At 37.1% G+C, this 21,035-nt stretch overlaps 1 protein-coding gene across 4 annotated transcripts in view; it reads right to left on the reverse strand.

Moving 5' to 3' along the window:
• Positions 1–21,035, reverse strand: part of EXOC6 (exocyst complex component 6) — a 227,377-nt gene that overhangs the window by 190,249 nt on the left and 16,093 nt on the right. For all 4 annotated transcript variants that reach the window (XM_028098444.2, XM_028098441.2, XM_088019985.1 and 1 more), the window contains exon 2: positions 366–537. In XM_028098444.2, the coding sequence (XP_027954245.1) occupies positions 366–537 (172 nt within the window). The remainder of the gene's footprint in view (positions 1–365; positions 538–21,035) is intronic.

Consider the following 21,035-nt stretch of genomic DNA (forward strand, 5'->3'; position numbering starts at 1 on the left):
AAAACACAAGCACTTATAGTTTTTTTTTAAATTTTAAAGAATAGCTTATCATTATTGTACTAATTGCAATTTTTAAAATTCTAAAACTGCAAATGAGGCCTTTCTTTGTATGAATTTTTTTAGTTCATTTCCCTGCACGGAAAGAAATCCTGTTAAGTCAATGCATTACTTGCTTTACAAAAAAGAGATTACTTCTGTCATTAGCATGACAACTATGTTAATAGAGCATAAAGAGCATTTCCAAATATACACACTAATTCACTTCTTGAAAATAGTACATTTAATAATGATTTGTACGTATGCACTACAAACTAATACTTGACTAAGGAGAGCAAAAATAAAGAGAATTTTAAAATATTTCTTACCTTCAGTTTTTCTGCATCAGTCCTTACTTTAAGGAGCTCTGTAATAGCATCTACAAAACCCTGATGATGAAAATTACACATCTTTTCAATTTCCTTGTCATGATTACGGATACAAGCATCTAACTTTTCCATAAACTTCTTGTGTGCATTTGGTTGGTCATCATACACAGACCTGAATGTACACAAAAAAGAAAACTAACATTAACTTCCCAGTTCACCAAAATTTATTCTTTATTAAGCCCATTCTTTGCAACAGCTAATAATTTTTTGTTGGTTTGTAATCAGTATATTAAGGAGACATTCATATATTTCAAGAATTACTTAATTCTGATACCCAGATTTAAGTCTGTGAATATGACTTTTAAATATAAAGCTATTCATCATAACATGATATAGTACCAACATTAAATTACAGTTGCTTCGGAGCATAAGTTAAATGGTTTAAAGTAAGCAAGCCTGTAACACACCTAAAAAACACCTTCCTATCTCTTACATGCAAATTACTTCTCCAGTGTAAAAGTCTCTTCACTCTAAATTACCCTGCTCCCAAAGTCACTATTCTGAAGCTTATCATGGTCCAAAGAGAAGGGGAAAAAATGTAACTGGGACTGATATATTAAAAAAAAAAAAGATGGCAGGGCAGAAGGGAATGCAATTCTACAAAGTGCAAGCCCTCAAGCAGCAGCATATTATGACAAACCTTTTCTTTAGAAAGGTATCATTTCTATCACTGATACCACAGACCAAATTACATAGCATGCCATCTTCAAGTAACAGTTGAGGCAACAGAATAAATGCAGAGGCATCACAATGAATCCCACTTAATATAACAAGGGATCAACACTTCTCTACAAATTAAGTTCTTTGATTGCCAGTTAAATACAAGTTTTAACTTCATAGCAACAGCTGATAATCTTTTTTTTTTTTAAGATTTATTTATTTCAGAGAGCGAGAGCACAAATGGTGGGGGGAGAGGGAGAGAGAGAATCTCAAGCAGACTCCACACTGAGTGCCGAGGCTGATGGAAGCCTCCATCTCACAACCTGAGCTGAAACTAAGAGTTGGATGCTTAATTGAGTGTATTGGCCAGGCGCCCGCAAGGGCTGAAAATCTTAAAATAAAACTGTATTGATAGTACTGTCATTAGTAGAAATCATTTGTATGAAAAATTACTTAATTTCTTTTTGAACATGTTATTATTAAATGAGCCACAAACCCTCTAGATACTTGGAAACTGTCTAGATATCAGGAAATAAAGGTCTGAGCCTCAGGACAGGAGTCTTTAACACACTAGTGCTCAAAAAAGAATCACTGAGTAAATGATTAAAGAATGATGAACAAACTACTGATTTCTACAGTACTTACTGTGTCAGGACATATTCTAAGTGCATTTTATATATTAATTTTTTAATCCTCACAATAAGCCTATAAAGTAGGTATTATTATTACCCTTGCTTTACAGATGTTACAGATTATGTAACTGCTATAAATTCCACACTTGCAAGGGACAGATGAGATATGAATCCCGGTAGTCTGGCTCCAGAGTTCATATTCTCAAGCGCAAGGCCATACTGCAGTCACCACAATATTCTCTAAATATGGTGTACACATTTCTACTGTATCTCAGCTCATGCTATCTCCACGTAGGGGCATTACCCTCCCTTGCCAACCACCATTCAGAAAAGGATTGACCTTGCCCAAAGAAAGGTTTGGCCCTTGCCCCCAGCTCCTGGAAGGTAAGCCTTGGGAATGTTCTACCTGATTGTTGTCTTTGTTTACTTGGGGGCCTTGGGCAATGCCAAATAATCTAAGTTAGCAATGTGCTTTACATGTGATTTACAGTGGATGGGGGCCTTTGGCCACATTATAGCAGCTCCAGAGAGTCTACAGACTGAGGGTAAGCAACTCACGACAGTCAGCCATATCTATGTGACCAACCCCCAGGAAAAACCCTGGACACCACGGCTTAGGTGAGTTACCCTGGTTGGCAAATACTCCATGACTGTTGCCACACATCATTGCTGGGAGAAGTAAGTGCTGTCTGCATGACCACTGGGAAAGGACTACTGGAAGACCCTGCTTTGAACTCTCCTAGACCCCGCCTTATATGCCTTTTCCTAATGTTAATTTTAATCCATATTCTTTTGCTGTAACAAACAGCAACTGTGAATATAACAGCTTTCTAAATTCTGAACTTGATGGTAGTAAATTCTGAACTTAATGGTAGTCTTGGGGACCTCCCAAAAATGTGCCACCCCCAATCTGTTGCCCACTGTTTGTGATTTAGTTCAATTCCCATTTCCTCCAACAGGACTCTGTCAATCATTTCCATGCCAAGTAATCTCTTCATAAGCATAACAGGTAAATTCATAGTCCTTTCCACTCCTTATGACATGTAATCATATATTATACTTTGCACTGTAATTTAAACCTTTCAAATATATGTCCTATATTTTGTTTCTTCGTATCAACCATAAGCTTTTGAGGGCAGCCTCCATGTTATAGGTTTTTAATGAGTACCTATTATAATACTAGAGACAGCGATATTGGATAGTGATTATTAAAAATTTGGGCCTTTAAGAGCTGAGCTAGAACTAGGCTCTGATCTTGGACATCTCTTTTCTACCTGTACTACTCTCTCAATCTCATCCAGATTTGGAGTTTTATATTCCATAAGAACACTGACACCTCCCAAATTTATGTTTCCAGTCCCAACTCTCCCCTGAACTTCAAACTCATATATTTCTCCAACTGGGTATCTGATAAGCATCTCAAATATGTCCAAAATTATTTCCTACCTTCTTCCTCCAACCTGCTCCTCTCACAGTCTTCCTCCATCTCAGTAAACCCCATTCTTCTAGGTGCTCTGGCAAAAAACCTTGAAATCACCCATGACAGTTCGCTTTCTCTCACTCTCCCCACCAAAATAATCCAGCAAATCCAACCACATCTTACAACATCTACTGGTGCCGCCCTGGACTAAGTCACCATCATCTGCCTAGAATGTTACCAACTGCTTTCTTATCAGTCTCCTTGATTTCACCCCTGCTTCCCTTCAATCTGTTCTCAACAGTAGACAGAATGATCCCATTAAAATATATATCAAATCCCATGTCTCTCTTCTGCTCCAAACCCTATTTCTCAACAGCCCATAAATCCCTATATAATTTTGCCCCATATTATCTCACTGACCTCACTTCCTAATACTTACTCTCCACTTTACTTATTCTATGCCAGCAACACTGGCCTCCTTGTGGTTCCTGAAACACACTAAGCACTTTCCTGCCCTATGCTTTACACATGCTGTTTCCTCTGCCTCAATCACACTTCGTACACATGTAATGCCTCCCTTCAGGTCTTTTATCCCCTTCTTGATGAAGCCCTTTCTGGCTACAATATCTATACTATAAACACACACACACACACAATTCCACAATTCCCTTCCCTGCTTTTTTCTTTTTTAAAACAAAGGAGTTTACTTTATCACCACATCACTCTTAACCCTGTAGAATAAACTCAAATATACTCTCTATTTCACACTTTTATTTTGCCTTTGCCCACTGGAATGTAAGTTGTCTGTTTTGTTCCCCCACTGAATGCTCGGCCCCAGAAGAGTACTTATCACATAGCAGATGCTTAATAAATAATTAATGAATAATTGGAAGGATGAATGGATGGATAGGTAGATGGACTCAGAAAAGACACTAACTGTTCAACCTTAGATAAGCCACTTGACTTCTCTAAATCTCAACTCCCTCAACAATAAAATAGGGATAAAAAAAACAGTATCTAGGGGCGCCTGGGTGGCTCAGCCGGTTAAGCATCTGCCTTCAGCTCAGTTCATGATCCCGTGGTCCTGGGATCGAGCGCTGCATCGGGCTCCCTGCTCAGCGGGAAGCCTGCTTCTCCCTCTCCCTCTGCTACTCCCCCTGCTTGTGCTCTCCCTCTCTCTCTCTGACAAATAAATAAAATCTTTTAAAAACAAACAAACAAAAAGTATCTACATCACAATGTTTTAAGGATTAGTAAACAAATGAAAAATTCTTAGCAATAGCTGACATATGGTAAGTGCTCAATATACACTAGCTGCTAGCATATTATGTACATAAAAGACAACCAAATCCTTATTAAATGAGTGAATTGGCTGCTGAATAAGTAGTGGCCACAAATATCAAATATGGCTAATACTCCATGGTAAAGGAGTTATGGGGCCTTTTGCATTTTTTTACATCTAATGTTTCATTTATTTCTTAGACTACACCAGAGAAAATACCACTGCCCTCTTTTCACAAGTGAGGAAGTAGGCATGGAAACAATAAATGGCTTGCTCAGTGTAGTCTAGTTAATGAGGGACTGAGACAGTACTAGAATTCCCAAAGTACTTTTGTGCTTCCCATGTGCTTTTCCTATAATTACTATGTTTAATAAGAATTCCTAATTAAACATACATTCTGAAGGAAAATCCACATGAAAGAGAAAGTTTATCTGACACTGGTGTGCTATAAACAAATTTTTATTTCATAACTATGAATACGTATTGAAGTAATATACATATACACGCATTTCTAAAATTTTTTTAAAGATTTATTTATTTATTTATTTGAGAGAGCAAGAATGAGAGAGAGAGAGAGAGCACATGAGAGTGGGGAGGATCAGAGGGAGAAGCAGACTCCCCACTGAGCAGGGAGCCCGATGCGGGACTTGATCCCGGGACTCCAGGATCATGACCTGAGCCGAAGGCGCCGTCGCTCAACCAACTGAGCCACCCAGGCACCCCTCTAAAATTTTTTTTTACCTATCTTAATACAAGTTTGAAACGTATCTGGCTCTTAAAAACCAGGTCGTGAACAGAACATACCAAAAGAATTGCCTACTCTCTTTTTTTCTGTGATAGCTGTAGCACTGTAGCAAAAATCTAAAGAGATATTTCAGGACTGCCCTACTACAATGTCCCTCCAAAGAGGGTCCACCTCTGTCAGTACAAAAGCAACCCTGTTTTCTCTTTTAAAAGTAGTAATAATATATAAACAGAAGAAAAAACAATAATTTTTTCCAGAAGTCTATTTTATTCTAGAAAGTTCTTAAAGTCCATCTTTCAGTGTGTCTAATTTATTCTCCTAAGTTTTAAAAACGAAACTACTCCTATTTTATAGTAATTCAAGACACTGCCAATGCATCTAGTATAGCATCATAGGTGAATGCCTCTTTTTCTACTGATGTTATTAGTATGAAGAAAAGCAGTATTGGAACATATACAATACTCACTTCCCATTAATAGAAAAACAAAGCCTGAAATGGGTGAACTATTTATATCCCATGTTTTCTGCTGTTACAATAGAACTTCAAGCCCCAATAAAAATAACATTAAGAAATCAGTACTGTGAATGATCCACCTATTACTACTAAGTCTTAGTCTCCCGACTCCTGATAACCACTCACTGTTATAGACACGAGTACAAGCTGCAGCCCAAGCTGATATAACCGCGTGTCATCCATAATCCATATCAATGAGATCATTCTGAGCAGAGTGCACAGAAATAAAGAAGGAGAGATGAGGAAACATTCTAAACCACAGGAATTAATTGCACTTTTTAAAATGTACTGAAGGCTCAAGCAAGTGGCAGAATCCAAAATTCATCACAAGATAGAATCTGGCCCTGAAAAGGACCCTAGGAAGTTCCTAGTTCTGACTTTCTCAACTTAATAGATACAGCACAAATCTAAGAGCCAGACACAAGCACTAAAAATGGAATTAATCAATACATGTAGTTGATTTAACCCTCTACCCACTCTGATGAAAAGTAATATTAGAAATAACTAGTCTGAAAATTTGCTAATAAAGCCAACAATAAATAGCTGAGTGAATAGAGAAAAAAAGGGAAGGAGAAAGGGTGGATATGCATAAGAACACTGGAAAAGGGAATAAAGCAAAAGAAATTCCTCTCCCAAGTATTTTTTTTTTTAAGAGTTTATTTATTTATTTGACAGAGCGAGAGAGGGAACACAAGCAGGGAGAGTGGGAGAGGGAGAAGCAGGCTCCCCACTGAGCAGGGAGCCCGATGCGGGGCCCAATCCCAGGACCCTGAGATCATGAACTGAACCAAAGGCAGACACAACCATCTGAGCCATCCAGGTGCCCCCCAAGTATTTCCTGAAACCATATACATAGCAGGAATTATCCATCTTTTCTTTGAAGGGACTACGTTTAATTATAGAGATATTTTGGAGAGACAGTGGAGGGAGGATATGGAAAGCAGCGAAGATGTGCAACTCCCTGGCAACAATTCCCCACAGTGACTGAACTGACTAAAGAGGAGTCATATCTGCTGCTTCTCGCTTAATGCGGTGAAGATAAAAAAACAAACAAACAAACAAACACAAACACAAAACAGTAACATACAATTAAGTACTTACTAATAAGTACTTTGCATGCATTACCTCATTAATATTCACTACAGCTTTACCACATAGATTCTATTAGCATCCCAATTTACAAATGCAGTTTGGGAACACGAAGACTCTAAGTCCAAAGTCACACAGTAGTAGGGCCAAGATTTAACCCCAAGTCTACCTGACTCCAAAGCCAGCACTCTTTTGTTTTTTTAAAGATTTTATTTATTTATTCATGAGAGACAGAGAAAGACAGAGGCAGAGGGAGATGCAGGCTCCCCGCTGAGCAGGGAGCCCAATGTGGGACTCAATCCCAGGACCCCGGGATCATGACCCAAGCTGAAGGCAGACGCTTAACCATCTGAGCCACCCAGGCGCCCCCAAAGCCAGTGCTCTTAACCATTATGTCACATAGACTCTCCAATCAGAAATGGTGATAAGCAGCATGGAATGCAGAGAAGTTATGGGCATAACAACTAACCAGATCACCTTTGAAGATCAACAATTGAGAATGACTCAATGGGGGATCCCTGATGTGCACTGTTGCACCCATCAGGTGAAATCATCCAATAGACAGAAAAAAAGGATGAGAACTGAGGCATAGCTAATTGTTAAAATTACAAATGCAACAAAATAAAGAGGAGCAAAATACGTAGAGAAAACTAAGAGCCCTGTACTTGTCTAACCTCAGCCAAAGGCTCCAAAAAATCTATTTTTTCTTGTCTTTGAATGACAATCATTATTCTTTGAAATTTTGATCTGCAGGACAAGAAAGGAAATACCATTCAGCACTATTCAATCTTTGAAACTTAAGTCGGTTAACAGTTTTATCCATCTAATTACTAATGTGCCAGATACATTACTGCTCTAAACTTTCAAGCAATATACAATTTTAATGAATTTTTCTGCTTTTAAAATGTCCCTCAGAAGGCTATAATGTCTACTGGCAAGCCTGATCAAATCCTGTAAATACACACAGACATATGGCAAAACCAGAAAGCTGGTATCCCACATCCCACTATCCCACATCCACCAAGGTTGTAAATTAATGCTCCATGTACAGTTGAACCTTGGACAATGGTTTGAACTGCATGGGTACACTTACACACGAGTTTTTTTTTCAGTACAGTACAGTACTGTAAATGTACTGTCTCTTCCTTGAAACATTCTTAACATTTTCTTTTCTCTAGCTTACTTGATTGCAAGAATACAGTATATAATACACATAACATACAAAATATGTGTTAATTGACTGTTCATGGTATTTAAGGCTTCTGGTCAACAGTAGGCTATTGTAGTTAAATCTTTGGGGAATCAAAAGTTATATGCAGATTTCCAACTGCAGAGGGGGTCAGTGACCCCTAACCGCTGCATTGTTCAAGTGTGAACTATACATATAATAACTTCAATGTAAGAAAGTTCAGTCTTCCCTTCCAAAAGCTTAGCACAATAAAGCCTTACTTCCACCAAAATGTAATGCTAATCATGCCAAAATGCAGATGTAAAATCAATTTTAAAAGAGATGATTTAAAAATTTCATGTGAACAGAAAATAAAGATGGACTATGCTACACTAAGAGATTTAATTTACATATTTTAATTTTAGCAAGTAGGAATGCATAGAAACAATGTATATGTCTTAAAAGCACAGCTTAATAAAAATTCTTTTAAGTACACATTTTCTATCTTCATTATATCTAATCTTCCATCCCAAAGCAAAATGTTGAAATATGAGTTATACATTATTTGACCATCTGATGTATCAGGCTTATAGCATTTAAACAAGTAAATCATCTTTCAGAAATGCCTTCTTGAATTGTATGTACAGGGCTCCACCTAGTGGTAATAAAATAGATATAAAAAACTAGATAACATTAAATATTAAAATTGCTTCTTTAAAATTAATGTAATCAAATCAAATGTCTTAATGGAGGAACTCAGACTACTTCAAGCTTTGGGAAAGATACTCTATTCTATTAATAAGATAAATGATTTATTAATCATATTCCAGTTTTGTTTTTTAAGGATGGAAAACAACATTCACAAAATATTATGTGAAAAAGGACTCTCTTATTACTGAAAACACATTAGGATATTTTTTGCCAAAAGGCACATAATATCGTTATACCATTTTCAGTATCTTTTTCTTTCACCATATTTTCATTGTAAAAAAAAAAATTCCATCACAGTAACTGTAAAGAGAATAAAACGTACAGGTTTCTCCTACTATCTGAAAGTGGAGAGCTCCTATGAAACCAAAATGGTGTAGACTGAAGAAGCAATTATTACTAATTTATATGGAAAAATTTTTGAGCATTCCCAGACCCAAAAAATAATCTCTCTTAGGTTTTTCTGATATATCTTAGAATACATCTTGCTAACAGATGTACAAAATAAATCAAGATAAACACAGATGCTCACAGACACAGTTTAGAGCTATGGCAGCTTGAAGCTGAGTGCAGATCCCCAGGAAGGAGCTTGGCAGTGCCACCCCCACTGCTCGTGCTACTGAATGTGATTTTTACTTTTTGCCTTTTTTCACAAAAGCAAAAATGCTCTTTGGATTTCTTTCAGTTAGTGAAAACAGGTACTAATGTAGGTCTTTTGTAAAAGTGAACTGATGTAACATAAACTTTCAAAAAGCAGGGGATACCTCTATTTATTTGCTGAGAAATGACTTTTTAACTTCTAATAAAATGTTTACATTTTTAAAAAATTGATAAAATTTCAAAGTACCCGATCTCAATTTCCCTAAATTACCTATATTTACTGAAGCACTATAGTTTTCTAGACAGAATAAAAATGGCCTTTCTCGACCTCAGAATCCTTTGTTCTCCAAGAACAGATATTCCATTGCATAACCACACAAGAGCACAGCCAAGCTCTATACAGAATAATGTAAAGATACTCACCCAAAGTGATTACCATTAAAATACCAAACATTGGCACAATTTCCTATGAATTTTATTAAACACCAATCAACAGCTGTTAAGGAAAAATTATGACTTTATCAAGGTAATGGACTTTCAAAATCCTGGAAAGCTAAAGGCAAAAATACTGTTCAAGAATCCCTGGGCGGGCACCTGGGTGGTTCAGTCAGTTAAGCATCTGCCTTCGGCTCAGGTCATGATCCCAGGGTCCTGGAATCAAGTTCCACATTGGGCTCTCTGCTCAGCGGGGAGCCTGCTTCTCCCTCTCCCTCTGCCTGCCACTGTGCCTACTTGTGCTCTCTCTAATAAATGAATAAATAATAATAATAAAAACTACTTTAAAAAAAAAAAGAATCCCTGGGCATTAGCACTGCATTTACCTGTTGGTGTCAATACTTTCTACAAACTTTTATCAGAAAAGAAATGTGTGGGATGCCTGGGTGGCTCAGTCGGTTAAGCGTCTGCCTTCACTCGGGTCATGATTCCAGGGTACTGGGACCGAGTCCCGTATCTGGCCTTGCTCAGTGGGGAGCCTGCTTCTCCCTCTGCCCCACCCACCCCGAGTCATGCACGTGCACGCATGCACAGTCTCTCTCTCTCTCTCTCTGATAAATAAATAAAATCTTTAAAAAAAAAAAAGAAATGTGCAGTTTTATCTCTGATAAAACTGTGTCAGCTACTTCTAACCTCCACTGGATGATTTTTAATGTTGTTTTTTAATTTTTCAAACATTAACCATATTTTCTGCCAGTTCTTTAAAATGATACATTAGCCTTAATTCTCTATTTCCAGTAATAAAAAAATTGCTTTTACATCCTTTCAAGCATTCTTTATTCTTCCAGTCCATATCCATTTTTACTATTCTTTCACCAGTATTTCAAATGTCATATCAAACTTAATGTCTAATATATTGATCTTAATTTTGTATTTCTAATAATTATTAAGATGTGGTATTTCATATTAGTGAGACTGCTTGTGATACTTAAGCAATTTCATATTTACATGGAATGTTTTTCAGATTCCAGGTATTGATATAATTAGTACTGAAATTTTGGTACTAACCTTTTGCTTACTAACTTTGTATTTTGCTTACTGACATACCTTTTTCTGAATATTAAGTAAATTTATAAGACAACCACTCTATTATTATCAGCTTTTGACAAATTAAATATTCCTAAAAATGATGCTATGAAGACAATGTCAATAATAATCACAGAAAAACTAATCAGAAAATTTCAAAACGTAATAAAACTGTCCTATACAATACAAATTGCTTGCTAATAAACTCAAAAATAGTTTTAAAAACAGATTTTTGGGAGCACCTGGGTGGCTCAGTCAGTTGGGCATCCAAATCTTGATTTCAGCTCAGGTCATGATCTCAGGGTCATGGGATCGAGCCCCACATCAGGCTCTATACTCAATGGGGAGTCTGCTTGAGATTCTCTATCTTTCCTTCTGCTCTTTCCCTCACTAGCGTGTGCTCTCTCCCCCTCACTCTCTCTCTCTAAAATAAATAAATCTTTAAAAAAAACACACAGATTTTTAGTATATAGTAAATTTGGTAAATTCAACAAATTTGTCATGCAATTCCCTTCAAGAGCCTTTAGATTTAAGGTGCCCAAAATTTCAGTAGCATCCATGTGAAAAACAAAGGGCTAAAATATTAATCGAAGACAGTAAATGAGTTATCATTTGGGAGAAGGCCCCCCCTTTTTTTTTAAGCAATAGCAAATATACCATCTCTCTATCATAAAAGCACAAAAGGCTTGTTCAAGACCCCTCAATTTTGGAAAATATATATATAATTCTACTTAGTAGTATAAAATAGCAAGAAAAAAAGTAGTCAATATAAAATTATCATACCCAGTACTCCTAACATTTTTCCAGCCATTTTATCAAATATATCAAACATGAATAACAATGTTCCCATAACATTCTTTCCCTGACACTCTGTAATCCAGAAACAAATAAGAAATGAAAATAGCTCCAAAACAGTAACACCTGGATAAAGACAAAGGAGTATTCTTTCCAACAATATTCATTAAGTACCAACCATATGCAATAGAAACTGAAAACAAGTGCAGAAAACAGACATATGCACAGTTAACTTTAACACAGAGGTTTACTGATCCTTAAATCATTAAAAATTTATCTGTACTGAGCATAATTCTTCAAAAAGGTAGGAAAATAAATGAAGTAGTTTTACAAAAGAGGTCCAAAATTCTTTGCCACACTTTCCATTGAGAGGTGGGTCTATATCCCCTACTTCTTTTGAATCTGGGCAGGCTTCTGAATACTTTGGCCAATGGAATATGACAGAAGTAATTACATGCAACTTCAGGAACTAGAAAAAACCATGCAACTTGTCCCAGGACTTCTTTGGACACCCACTCTGGGGAAAGCCACCCACCATGTAAGAAATCTACCCTTAAAATAACGTGCTGGGAGGGGCGCCTGGGTGGCTCAGTCGTTAAGTGTCTGCCTGAGGCTGAGGTCATGATCCCTAGGTCCTGGGGTCAAGTCCCACATTGGACTCCCTGCTCAGCGGGAAGCCTGCTTCTCCCTCTCCCACTCCCCCTGCTTGTGTTCCTTCTCTCGCTGTGTCTCTCTCTGTCAAATAAATAAATAAAATCTTTTAAAAAATAAAATAAAATAATGTGCTGGAGGGACACCTGGGTGGTTCAGTCCATTAAGCCTCTGCCTTCGGCTCAGGTCAGGATCCCTGGGCCCCAGGATGGTCCGCATCAGGCACCTTGCTCAGCTCCCTCTGCCTGCCGCTCCCTCTGCTTGTGTGCTCTCTCCCTCTAACAAATAAAATAAATAAAAAATAACGGTCTGGAGAGACCACATATGTGAGCACTCCAAAACGACAGCCATATCAACTGCCAGCCATATGAGTGAGCCATCTTGGTTGTCTAGTCCAGATAATTTCAGCTCTGGACGCAACTGTATGAAAAACCCCAAGTCACAAATGCCCAGCCAAATCCTTCCTGAATCCCTGAAAAAAAAAAAAAGTTTACAAGTACAATACAAATTATTTGGACATCTGCATAAAATATGTAAATTAGAATTAAATTTAAACATTTTCCAAAATAATTCCTTTTTTTCTTCTATCCTTTTCTTTTCCTTTTGGCACTAGTCCTTTTTGGTACTGTCCTTCTTTTTCCACTGCAGGATGCCCTTTCCCCACAAGATATGCCTCAATCTTTTTTTTTTTTTTTAAGATTTTATTTATTTCTTTGAGAGAGACAGAGATAGCAAGAGAGCACAAGCCAGGATGAGAGGGTGAAGCAGGCTCCCACTGAGCAAGGAGCCCAATGTGGGGCTCGATCCCAGGGCCCTGGGATCATGACCTGACCTGAAGGCAGATGCTTAACCGACTGAGCCACCCAGACGCCCTGCTATGCCTCAATTTTAATCTTCCTTCAAAATTCAGTTCAAGACATTTTCTTTAGGAAAATTTCATCAATAACCATATTGGATAATAACTTTCCCATTACCTAAAATTTCCCCCCTTTAATTAATTTGTACAACTATCTTTTTAAAAATTTATCTTTATTTGTATAACACATAAAATTTATCCTCTAATTATTTAGTGTATATTTCATCTTCTAAATTCTTTGAGAACTGAAGGCATCTTTTATTTCTATATTCAATACACAAGGGCCAAAACAAATTGCAAATCTTAATAAAAAGAATAGGGTCGCTAGAGGGCACCCTTCACCAAAAAGTATAAATCCAATATTTTTCTTTTACTACTGCATCAAACATGGTGTGAATCTCATACTCAACCAAATTAACAAAAACTATGAAATTAAAATAATGTTTCCTCTTTTTTGAAGCTGCCTTATCCTGATACCTATTACTTTAATATAATGGTTAAAAATAGAAAAGAACCATAAACACCATAAACATTTTCTGGCAATTCCAGGCTCATAATTTTTGGAGGTCCTAGAAAAGAAACCATCATATAAGTAGGTCCTGAAGTAAAAACAAGAACTTTACTAAACTGCACAATATATTAAAAATGAAAGTCAGATGTAGATGTATTTAATTTGAACTTTGGAAGAAAGCATTCAAAACTATGCATTTTAAAAATAAATATTAATAAACATTAATTTTATACTGTGTTTTTCAAAAGACAAAAAAACTTTGTCAAGTAAGTATAATTCACAAATAGTATGGAGGGAAACAAAAACATGGTTACCCTGATATAAGGCTGACCTCAATCCCCACTATTGATCCTGACACAGTCCACTGATGTTGGTCATTTCACAGCTTTGCAGAGACAACAGTAAGTAGAGAGGACAATTCCATGTCCACTCAAAAGCAGAACATAATTAACAAAAATAAATAAATAAATAAAAATAAGCTTTTACCTTTGTATTAGTACTTTGCAATCCACAAAGCAATTTTACATAGTACATCATTGCACTTGATCCCAAGAACGCTTGGAAAATAGGGCTACTGGTTTTATCTCTATCTCACAGATGAAGGAAACAAAGGTCTGAGAAGTTAAAGGATTTGCTCAACACCACTTGCCTACTAAAAAGGCCAGAGCAGGGTGCCTGGGTGGCTCAGTCAGTTGAGTGCCCTGAATGGCTGCTCTTGGTTTCAGCTTAGGTCATAATTTCGGGGTCCTGGGATCAATATGTGCATTGGGCTCCATGCTCAGTGGGGAGTCTGCTTAAAGATTCTGTCTGTCCCTCCCTGAGCACACTCTCTCTCTCTCTCATTCTCTCAAATAAATAAATAAATAAACAAATCTTTAAAAAGGCCAGAGCCAGGTATACAATCCAAGTCTTGGACCTATATGGAGTGTTAGAAAACACTGCACAAGAAAAGGTAAGAGCAGCTCACTGCACAAAAATCACCATTCTGGTGCTGAAATTATTTACCTTAAATATGTCAGTAATATAGTCAATGCTCATTTCCAGAGTATCTTTGTTATTACTATGGCAATGCCTCTATTAATGAAGTCTCTGAAAATTAACCCCTTTATAATAAAGTTGGCAACACCCAGACATCAACAATACATACACACACTCTCACAAACCACACAAAGAACAGTTGCCTGCCTTCACATTCAGAAATGACAAAAACAGAAAACAAAATGACAAACACGCCACTGTACACAGATTCTATTAGGCCTGGTCTACCAAACTAAAAAGAACCAGCCCTTCTAGTAAGACAGGCCTAAAAGCAAACTTGACTTACATCCTTTTTACCATAGGAATGAATGAAAGGATAGGAATGAAAAGGGAAGGTAGGGAATGATGGTGGTGTTTTGGTTTTTTCATCATTTAGAATTGAAAAATAAATGGAGAAGATAAAAGGTCAGGGATTGCTGCTGCATCAAGCAGCCCCCATCTCTTGGAAAGAATAAACTGGAGACTGGCCTTACTAAAGTTACCAGAGCCCTGTACCTGGGAGTTGCAGAAGAATAAGGGACCTACATTACTTTATTGTGAGTTAATTTTTTTTTTTAAGATTTTATGTATTCATTTGCAAGAGAGACAGAGAGAGAATAAGCAGGGGGAGAGGCAGAGGGAGAGGGAGAAGCAGACTCCCTGCTGAGCAAGGAGCCCGATGCGGGACTCGATCCCAGGACCCTGGGATCATGACCTGAGCCGAAGGCAAGACGCTTAACCATCTGAGCCACCCAGGTGCCCTATTGTGAGTTAATTTCAATATCCGAGCCTCCTCTGACCAAGCACAAGTTTAAAATACAGGACCTTCCTTCCCTGAGTATAGTCCTAGTCACATTCCTTACCGTTCCCAATCTTAATGTAAACCTTTCCATGGTTTTTTTTTTTTAGTTAAAATTTAGTGATGTTTTTATACTGCAGCTTTCATTATCTGATACTCTAAATTAGAAGGCAAAACATAATGATTAAGAGTATAGGCTCAGAGGCCAAAAGGTCTATGTTCACATCTAGCTGCACCACTTACTATGTGCCCAAGCCCAATGACCTAAATTATCTCTACCTCAATTTCTTCATCTGCAGAATAGGTATATAATAATAGTATCTCATTTGCTTTTTGTGAAGATTAAATAATACATTTAAGTGTTTAAAACAGAGGCACACAGTAAATGTTCAATAGATTTTTATTAGCTATTATTATCTACATGATTACTTTTACTTTGGGAACAAAGATCCTAGGAAATTATTTTAGAGTTAATATCACTGTTTATAGAATTTGACAAAAATAATAACCACCTAAAGGTACAAAAATAAAATAATCAAATAAACAGGATAAAAATTTATACAAGACAACTGTAACTTCATTTAACAAATACTTAATACTCAAAATTTAACTTGTTGAATGGCATAGATTCGTTCAATAAATATTCAACAAATAAATAATATGTCATTTCAAATATAAGAATATACTAGAATTAATGTCAATTATGATTCTCCTTCAGTAGTAGGAAACAACTGTTTTTTTCACCTATTTTTCAAGCTTTCTATAAAACAAAAAGGATTTTGGTTTTCATTAATTCAGTTCAGAAAGTATTTATTGAGAGTCTGCTGTACCCAAGGCATTATGCTATGTAACATCAAAACTAATCAGATATGTGTAACAACCATAGGTCTCACGGACAATTTCATTAGGCCTGCATTTAAGACATGCATTTAAGACATACATATTAAAACATACATTTACACACAGCTAAATAACATTGTATAGCATTTAAAAAATCCATAGTATAAGAACTCAGACACAAGAAAAAAATTATGTATACATATAAATACGTATATATATACACACACACACACACACACACACATATATATATATATATATATATACACACACCCAGAATGCTGTTCTAAGACGCAAAGATTTCATGGAGGAAGTGGGACCTAAGATGGGAATTCAATGATAGGTAATATTTGAGTAGCTGGAGAAATAAAGAGAGGGGTAATCAATTATGGGTAAACACATGTAGAAAAGGACATGGTACTGTGAAAAAGGCAAACAGTTTAACTCATATGAAGGATGTACTAAGTAGTAGGAACTCTATTATAACTCTGTTATATTTTAGTTAATCTTTATTTGGACAGTGGCCTGGGAGTAGCAAGATTCTCCTCTGTGATTATGATCAAAGTTGGATCCTCTCCCCAGAAAAGTTCAGAAACACAACTGTAATATGCACTTTCTCTCTAAGAACTGTTGACCATCTACAAAGTTGTTAAAGCAATACAGTCTCTTCCACTCACAGTACACTGCCCAGAGGTGTGCTCTGATCCAAACTGGTTTGATCAAATACACTCTTTCAGGAATTTTGAATTGGAATTCTGAGTCAGTCAGCTATATGTGCCAGACTGACATATGGAAGCTGTAGGTGGTCATCCTCTACCAAGTACAGAGAGAAGCAGAGAAAGCTACACTTCAAAGGAAAATGAAGACAGAGAAAGAAACACAGTCTTCTACCTCTTTAATTCAGTCTTTTAAGAAGTATGATTGCCCTTAGAATTTTGTGAAACCCAGTAAACTTCCACTATTTTTTTTCATATTTCCTTAAGTAAGCACAATTTGGTTTGGTACCTACAACTAAAAAAAAAAAAAAAAATCCCTGAGACACATATCCATGCACACACCCACACATATGTAAACATTTCTTAAAACTGCAAGAGGTTTACAAACCCCCTCATCTGACCAGTACACCAGAGCACATCTTCCCAGCTGATTAGGTTACAGGCACACCACAATGACCATCTCTCAGTTTTTCTGTTTGTGCCATGACATAAAAATTGTGGGAAGCATTACCCCACGATAATCCATAAATAAGGGTCTAAAGATATAGTTTAAGTTAATACACTCCTGAGGAAAACATGTCAACATGTCAACCCGGGGGAGAGGGAGGGGGTGGGCGAGGAGGAAGTAAAGCAGCAACAGCAACAGCAGCTGCCATCTAGCTTTTACACAATACTTTTTTTTTTTTCCAAAACATCCACAACATTGTACAGCTAAGTAAAGAATTCAGGACATGCTAAGTATCTTAAAATACCACTGCTGGGGGGCGCCTGAGTGGCTCAGTCGCTTAAATAACCCACTCTTGGTTTCAGCTCAGGTCATGATCTCGCCATGGTGGGATTGGGCCCCATGCCGGGCTCTGCGCTCAGCACGGAGTCGGCCTCAGATTCTCTCTCCCTCTCCCTCCCTCTCTCTAATAAATAAATAAAATCTTAAAAAAAAAAAACACTGTTAGGTAGCTAAACCAAGTAGGTATCCTGAATATCGAGAGCAAGTGAGTTTCTAGCAACTCCAGAAGGAAAAAAAATGTATAAACACAGAATCCAATTTCTTTCAACACAGAATACTGAAAACGATTTATTTACAAAATATTCACCTTCTGTGTTATTTCCCATGAAATATTTCAGCTAGTTTGCCACATGCACTCTTAGCATGCTTTACAAAATAATGCCCAGGTGCTTCCTCTAATTCAATTGAAGACATTCTGTCAAACAATTTTTTAAATGACAGAGTTGACATACCCCAATTTTTAAAAAAAGTATACAATCATATCTTAAAGGGCCATACAACCTGTCAAAGCATCAGGCTCAAGCAAAGACAAAAAATACAGGATGATAGTCCCTGTATTTTTGATGTTGAATTTTACTTGCCTTGTTTTCCTCTATATGCAATTTCTGTGACTTGTTCTAACAGTATCATGTTCCCAGGCATAGGAAAGAGCCTAGTAGAGTTCGTTGGTTAGCATTACTTCCTACAACTAGGGTTGACATTCTATAATACTGACATTAACACTTACTGCTAATTGTGGGTAACAACAAAGTACAATGATAATCACTAATGGACATCCACTATAGTGAAACCTGAATTGATAATCGGCTAACAAGAGATTTGCAATAGACTTCCTCCTTCCTGTTTTTACACTCCTGACCAGAGATGTTTCTTCCTGTTGACTTCTGTGCTACTTGGTAAAATGCAAAAGATGAGAAATTGAAACACCCACACATACAAAATTGTATTTGTCCTCTAGAACAAACTGAACTGCTAAATAAATTTTAATTGAAAATGCTTAAAGCAGATTAAAGAATGAAGATGTAGACTGCTTCCTTAGACTTTGGAAAATCATTAAACTCTCTAGAGCAGATCTAATGTGCAGTTTGCCTAATAGCTTAAGAGATAATCTATATACTAGAGGGTATTATGCTAGTGATATAAGTCCGAGAAAAACAAATACCACATGATTTCAATTATATGTGGAATCTAAAAAACAAATAAATAAACAAACAAAAAGCAGGATCAGATCTATACTTACACAGAACAAACTGATGAATGCCAGAGGGGAAGGGGGGGGGAAGGAGGAGGGGCAAAATGGGCGAAGGAGAGTGGGAAATACAGGCTTCCAGTTATGGAATGAATGAGTCTCATGAATGAAAGGTACAACACAGGGAATACAGTGAATCCAGTCAATGGTACTGTAATAGTGTTGTATGGTGACAGATGGTAGCTGTAAGCATTAGCATAAAGTATAGAAATGTTGAACTGAGATGTTGTACACATTAAACTAATGTAAGATTATGTGTCAACTACACTCAAAAGAATGATAATATACTAAAATTTTAAAAGTTAAAAAAAAGGTAGAGTCATCAGGAAACCTCTGAAAAAGATGAGCAATGAGGTTAAGGTAGCCCTACCAAATATAACAATAAAGCCTCTATAATTAAAAGCATGGTATAGCACATGAATAGACATACAGACAATGAACAAAATAAACAAAAGACCCACCACATATGAAAATTCAATAAATGATAATGATAGCATCTTAAATCAATGTGAAAAAAAATACGCTTTTTAAATAAGAGGCGTTGGGGCGCCTGGGTGGCTCAGTCAGTTAAGCGGCTGCCTTCAGCTCAGGTCATGATCCCAGGGCCCTGGGATCGAGCCCCGTATCAGGCTTTCTGCCCAGTAGGGAGCCTGCTTCCCCATCTCCCTCTGCCCCTCCTCCAGCTTGTGCTCTCTCTCCTCGCTCACTCTCAGTCTCTTAAATAAATAAGAGGTGTTAGGATAGTTGGACTGCCATATAAAAAAAGATAAAAACCAGGGCACCTGGCTGGCTCAGTCAGAAAAGCATGAAGACTCTTGATCTCGGGGTTTCGAGTTTGAGCCCCATGCTGGGTGTAGAGAGTACATAAACAAACAAACAAACTTAAAAAAAAAAAGATAAAACCTGGAGCCATCCATAACACCATACCCAAAGAAAATTCAAAAAAGAACAGAAATGTGAAAGTAAAAAATAAAACCATCCAACAAGTACCAAAAGAAAACATGAGTGGATTCCTCTATAACCTGGTACTATGGAAAACTTTCCTAAGCCTTAAAATCCAGAAGAAAAAGATTGATAAATTACATTCTCATAAAGATAAAGTTACTTTTGGGGCACCTGGGTAGCTCAGTTGGTTAGGCGACTGCCTTCGGCTCAGGTCATGATCCTGAAGTCCCGGGACTGAGTCCCGCACTTTGGGCTCCCTGCTCAGCGGGGAGTCTACTTCTCCTTCTGACTCTCCCCCCTTTCATGCTCTCTCTTTTTCTCTCTCAAATAAATAAGTAAATTCTAAAAAAATAATTTAAAAAAACCTTTGCATGAAAGAAAAGGGTAAGCATAGTAAGAGACAAAAATGAAAAAAAAAAATGTTTCCAACTAATGGCAAAAAAATTGTGAAAGATTTTGAAGTGGATGAAAATGATTACTCTAACACATCCTTTCACTGCCTGGCCTATTTTAAATCTCTATAAATTGTAGAAAACTGAGAGTAAAGCAAGTTATTCTTGTCCATAGAAATGCAAGACATGGGGCACCTGGGTGGCTCGGTCGTTAATCGGCTGCCTTCGGCTCACGTCATGATCCCAGGGTCCTGGGATTGAGTTCCGCATCAGTCTGCCTGCTCTGCAGGAAGCCTGCTTCTCCCTCTTCTCTCCCTGCTTGTGTTCCCTCTCTGGCTGTCTCTTTCTGTCAAATAAAATCTTTAAAAAAAAAAAAAAAAGCAAGACATTTTGGCCTGTGGAATACAATTCATTACTCCCTTGCAGATCGTGACCAGTTGTGTCTATATTTATAAATCTATTTCAGCATTCCCAAATGCCTATATTGGTTTTTTGTCACTGTCTTTCAAATGTTGTAACAGCTTATTAGTTCCCTCATTAATTAACAAATTAAATAAAACCTTTGGCATGCATTAATTTTATATTTGTATAAGAGCCATGATTTTATCTTTTTTGAAAACTATCTTTTAACGGTTTTGGGGGTTCCACCAAAATGCCCAGTGGATTCACCTGGCACAGCCAAGAAACTGCATTGTCAGAGAACTGTACCTCAT

Source organism: Eumetopias jubatus, unplaced genomic scaffold, assembly GCF_037043125.1.
Source record: "Eumetopias jubatus isolate StellerSeaLion01/CBP00866 unplaced genomic scaffold, mEumJub1_p1.0 scaffold_17, whole genome shotgun sequence".
NCBI lineage: Eukaryota > Metazoa > Chordata > Mammalia > Carnivora > Otariidae > Eumetopias > Eumetopias jubatus.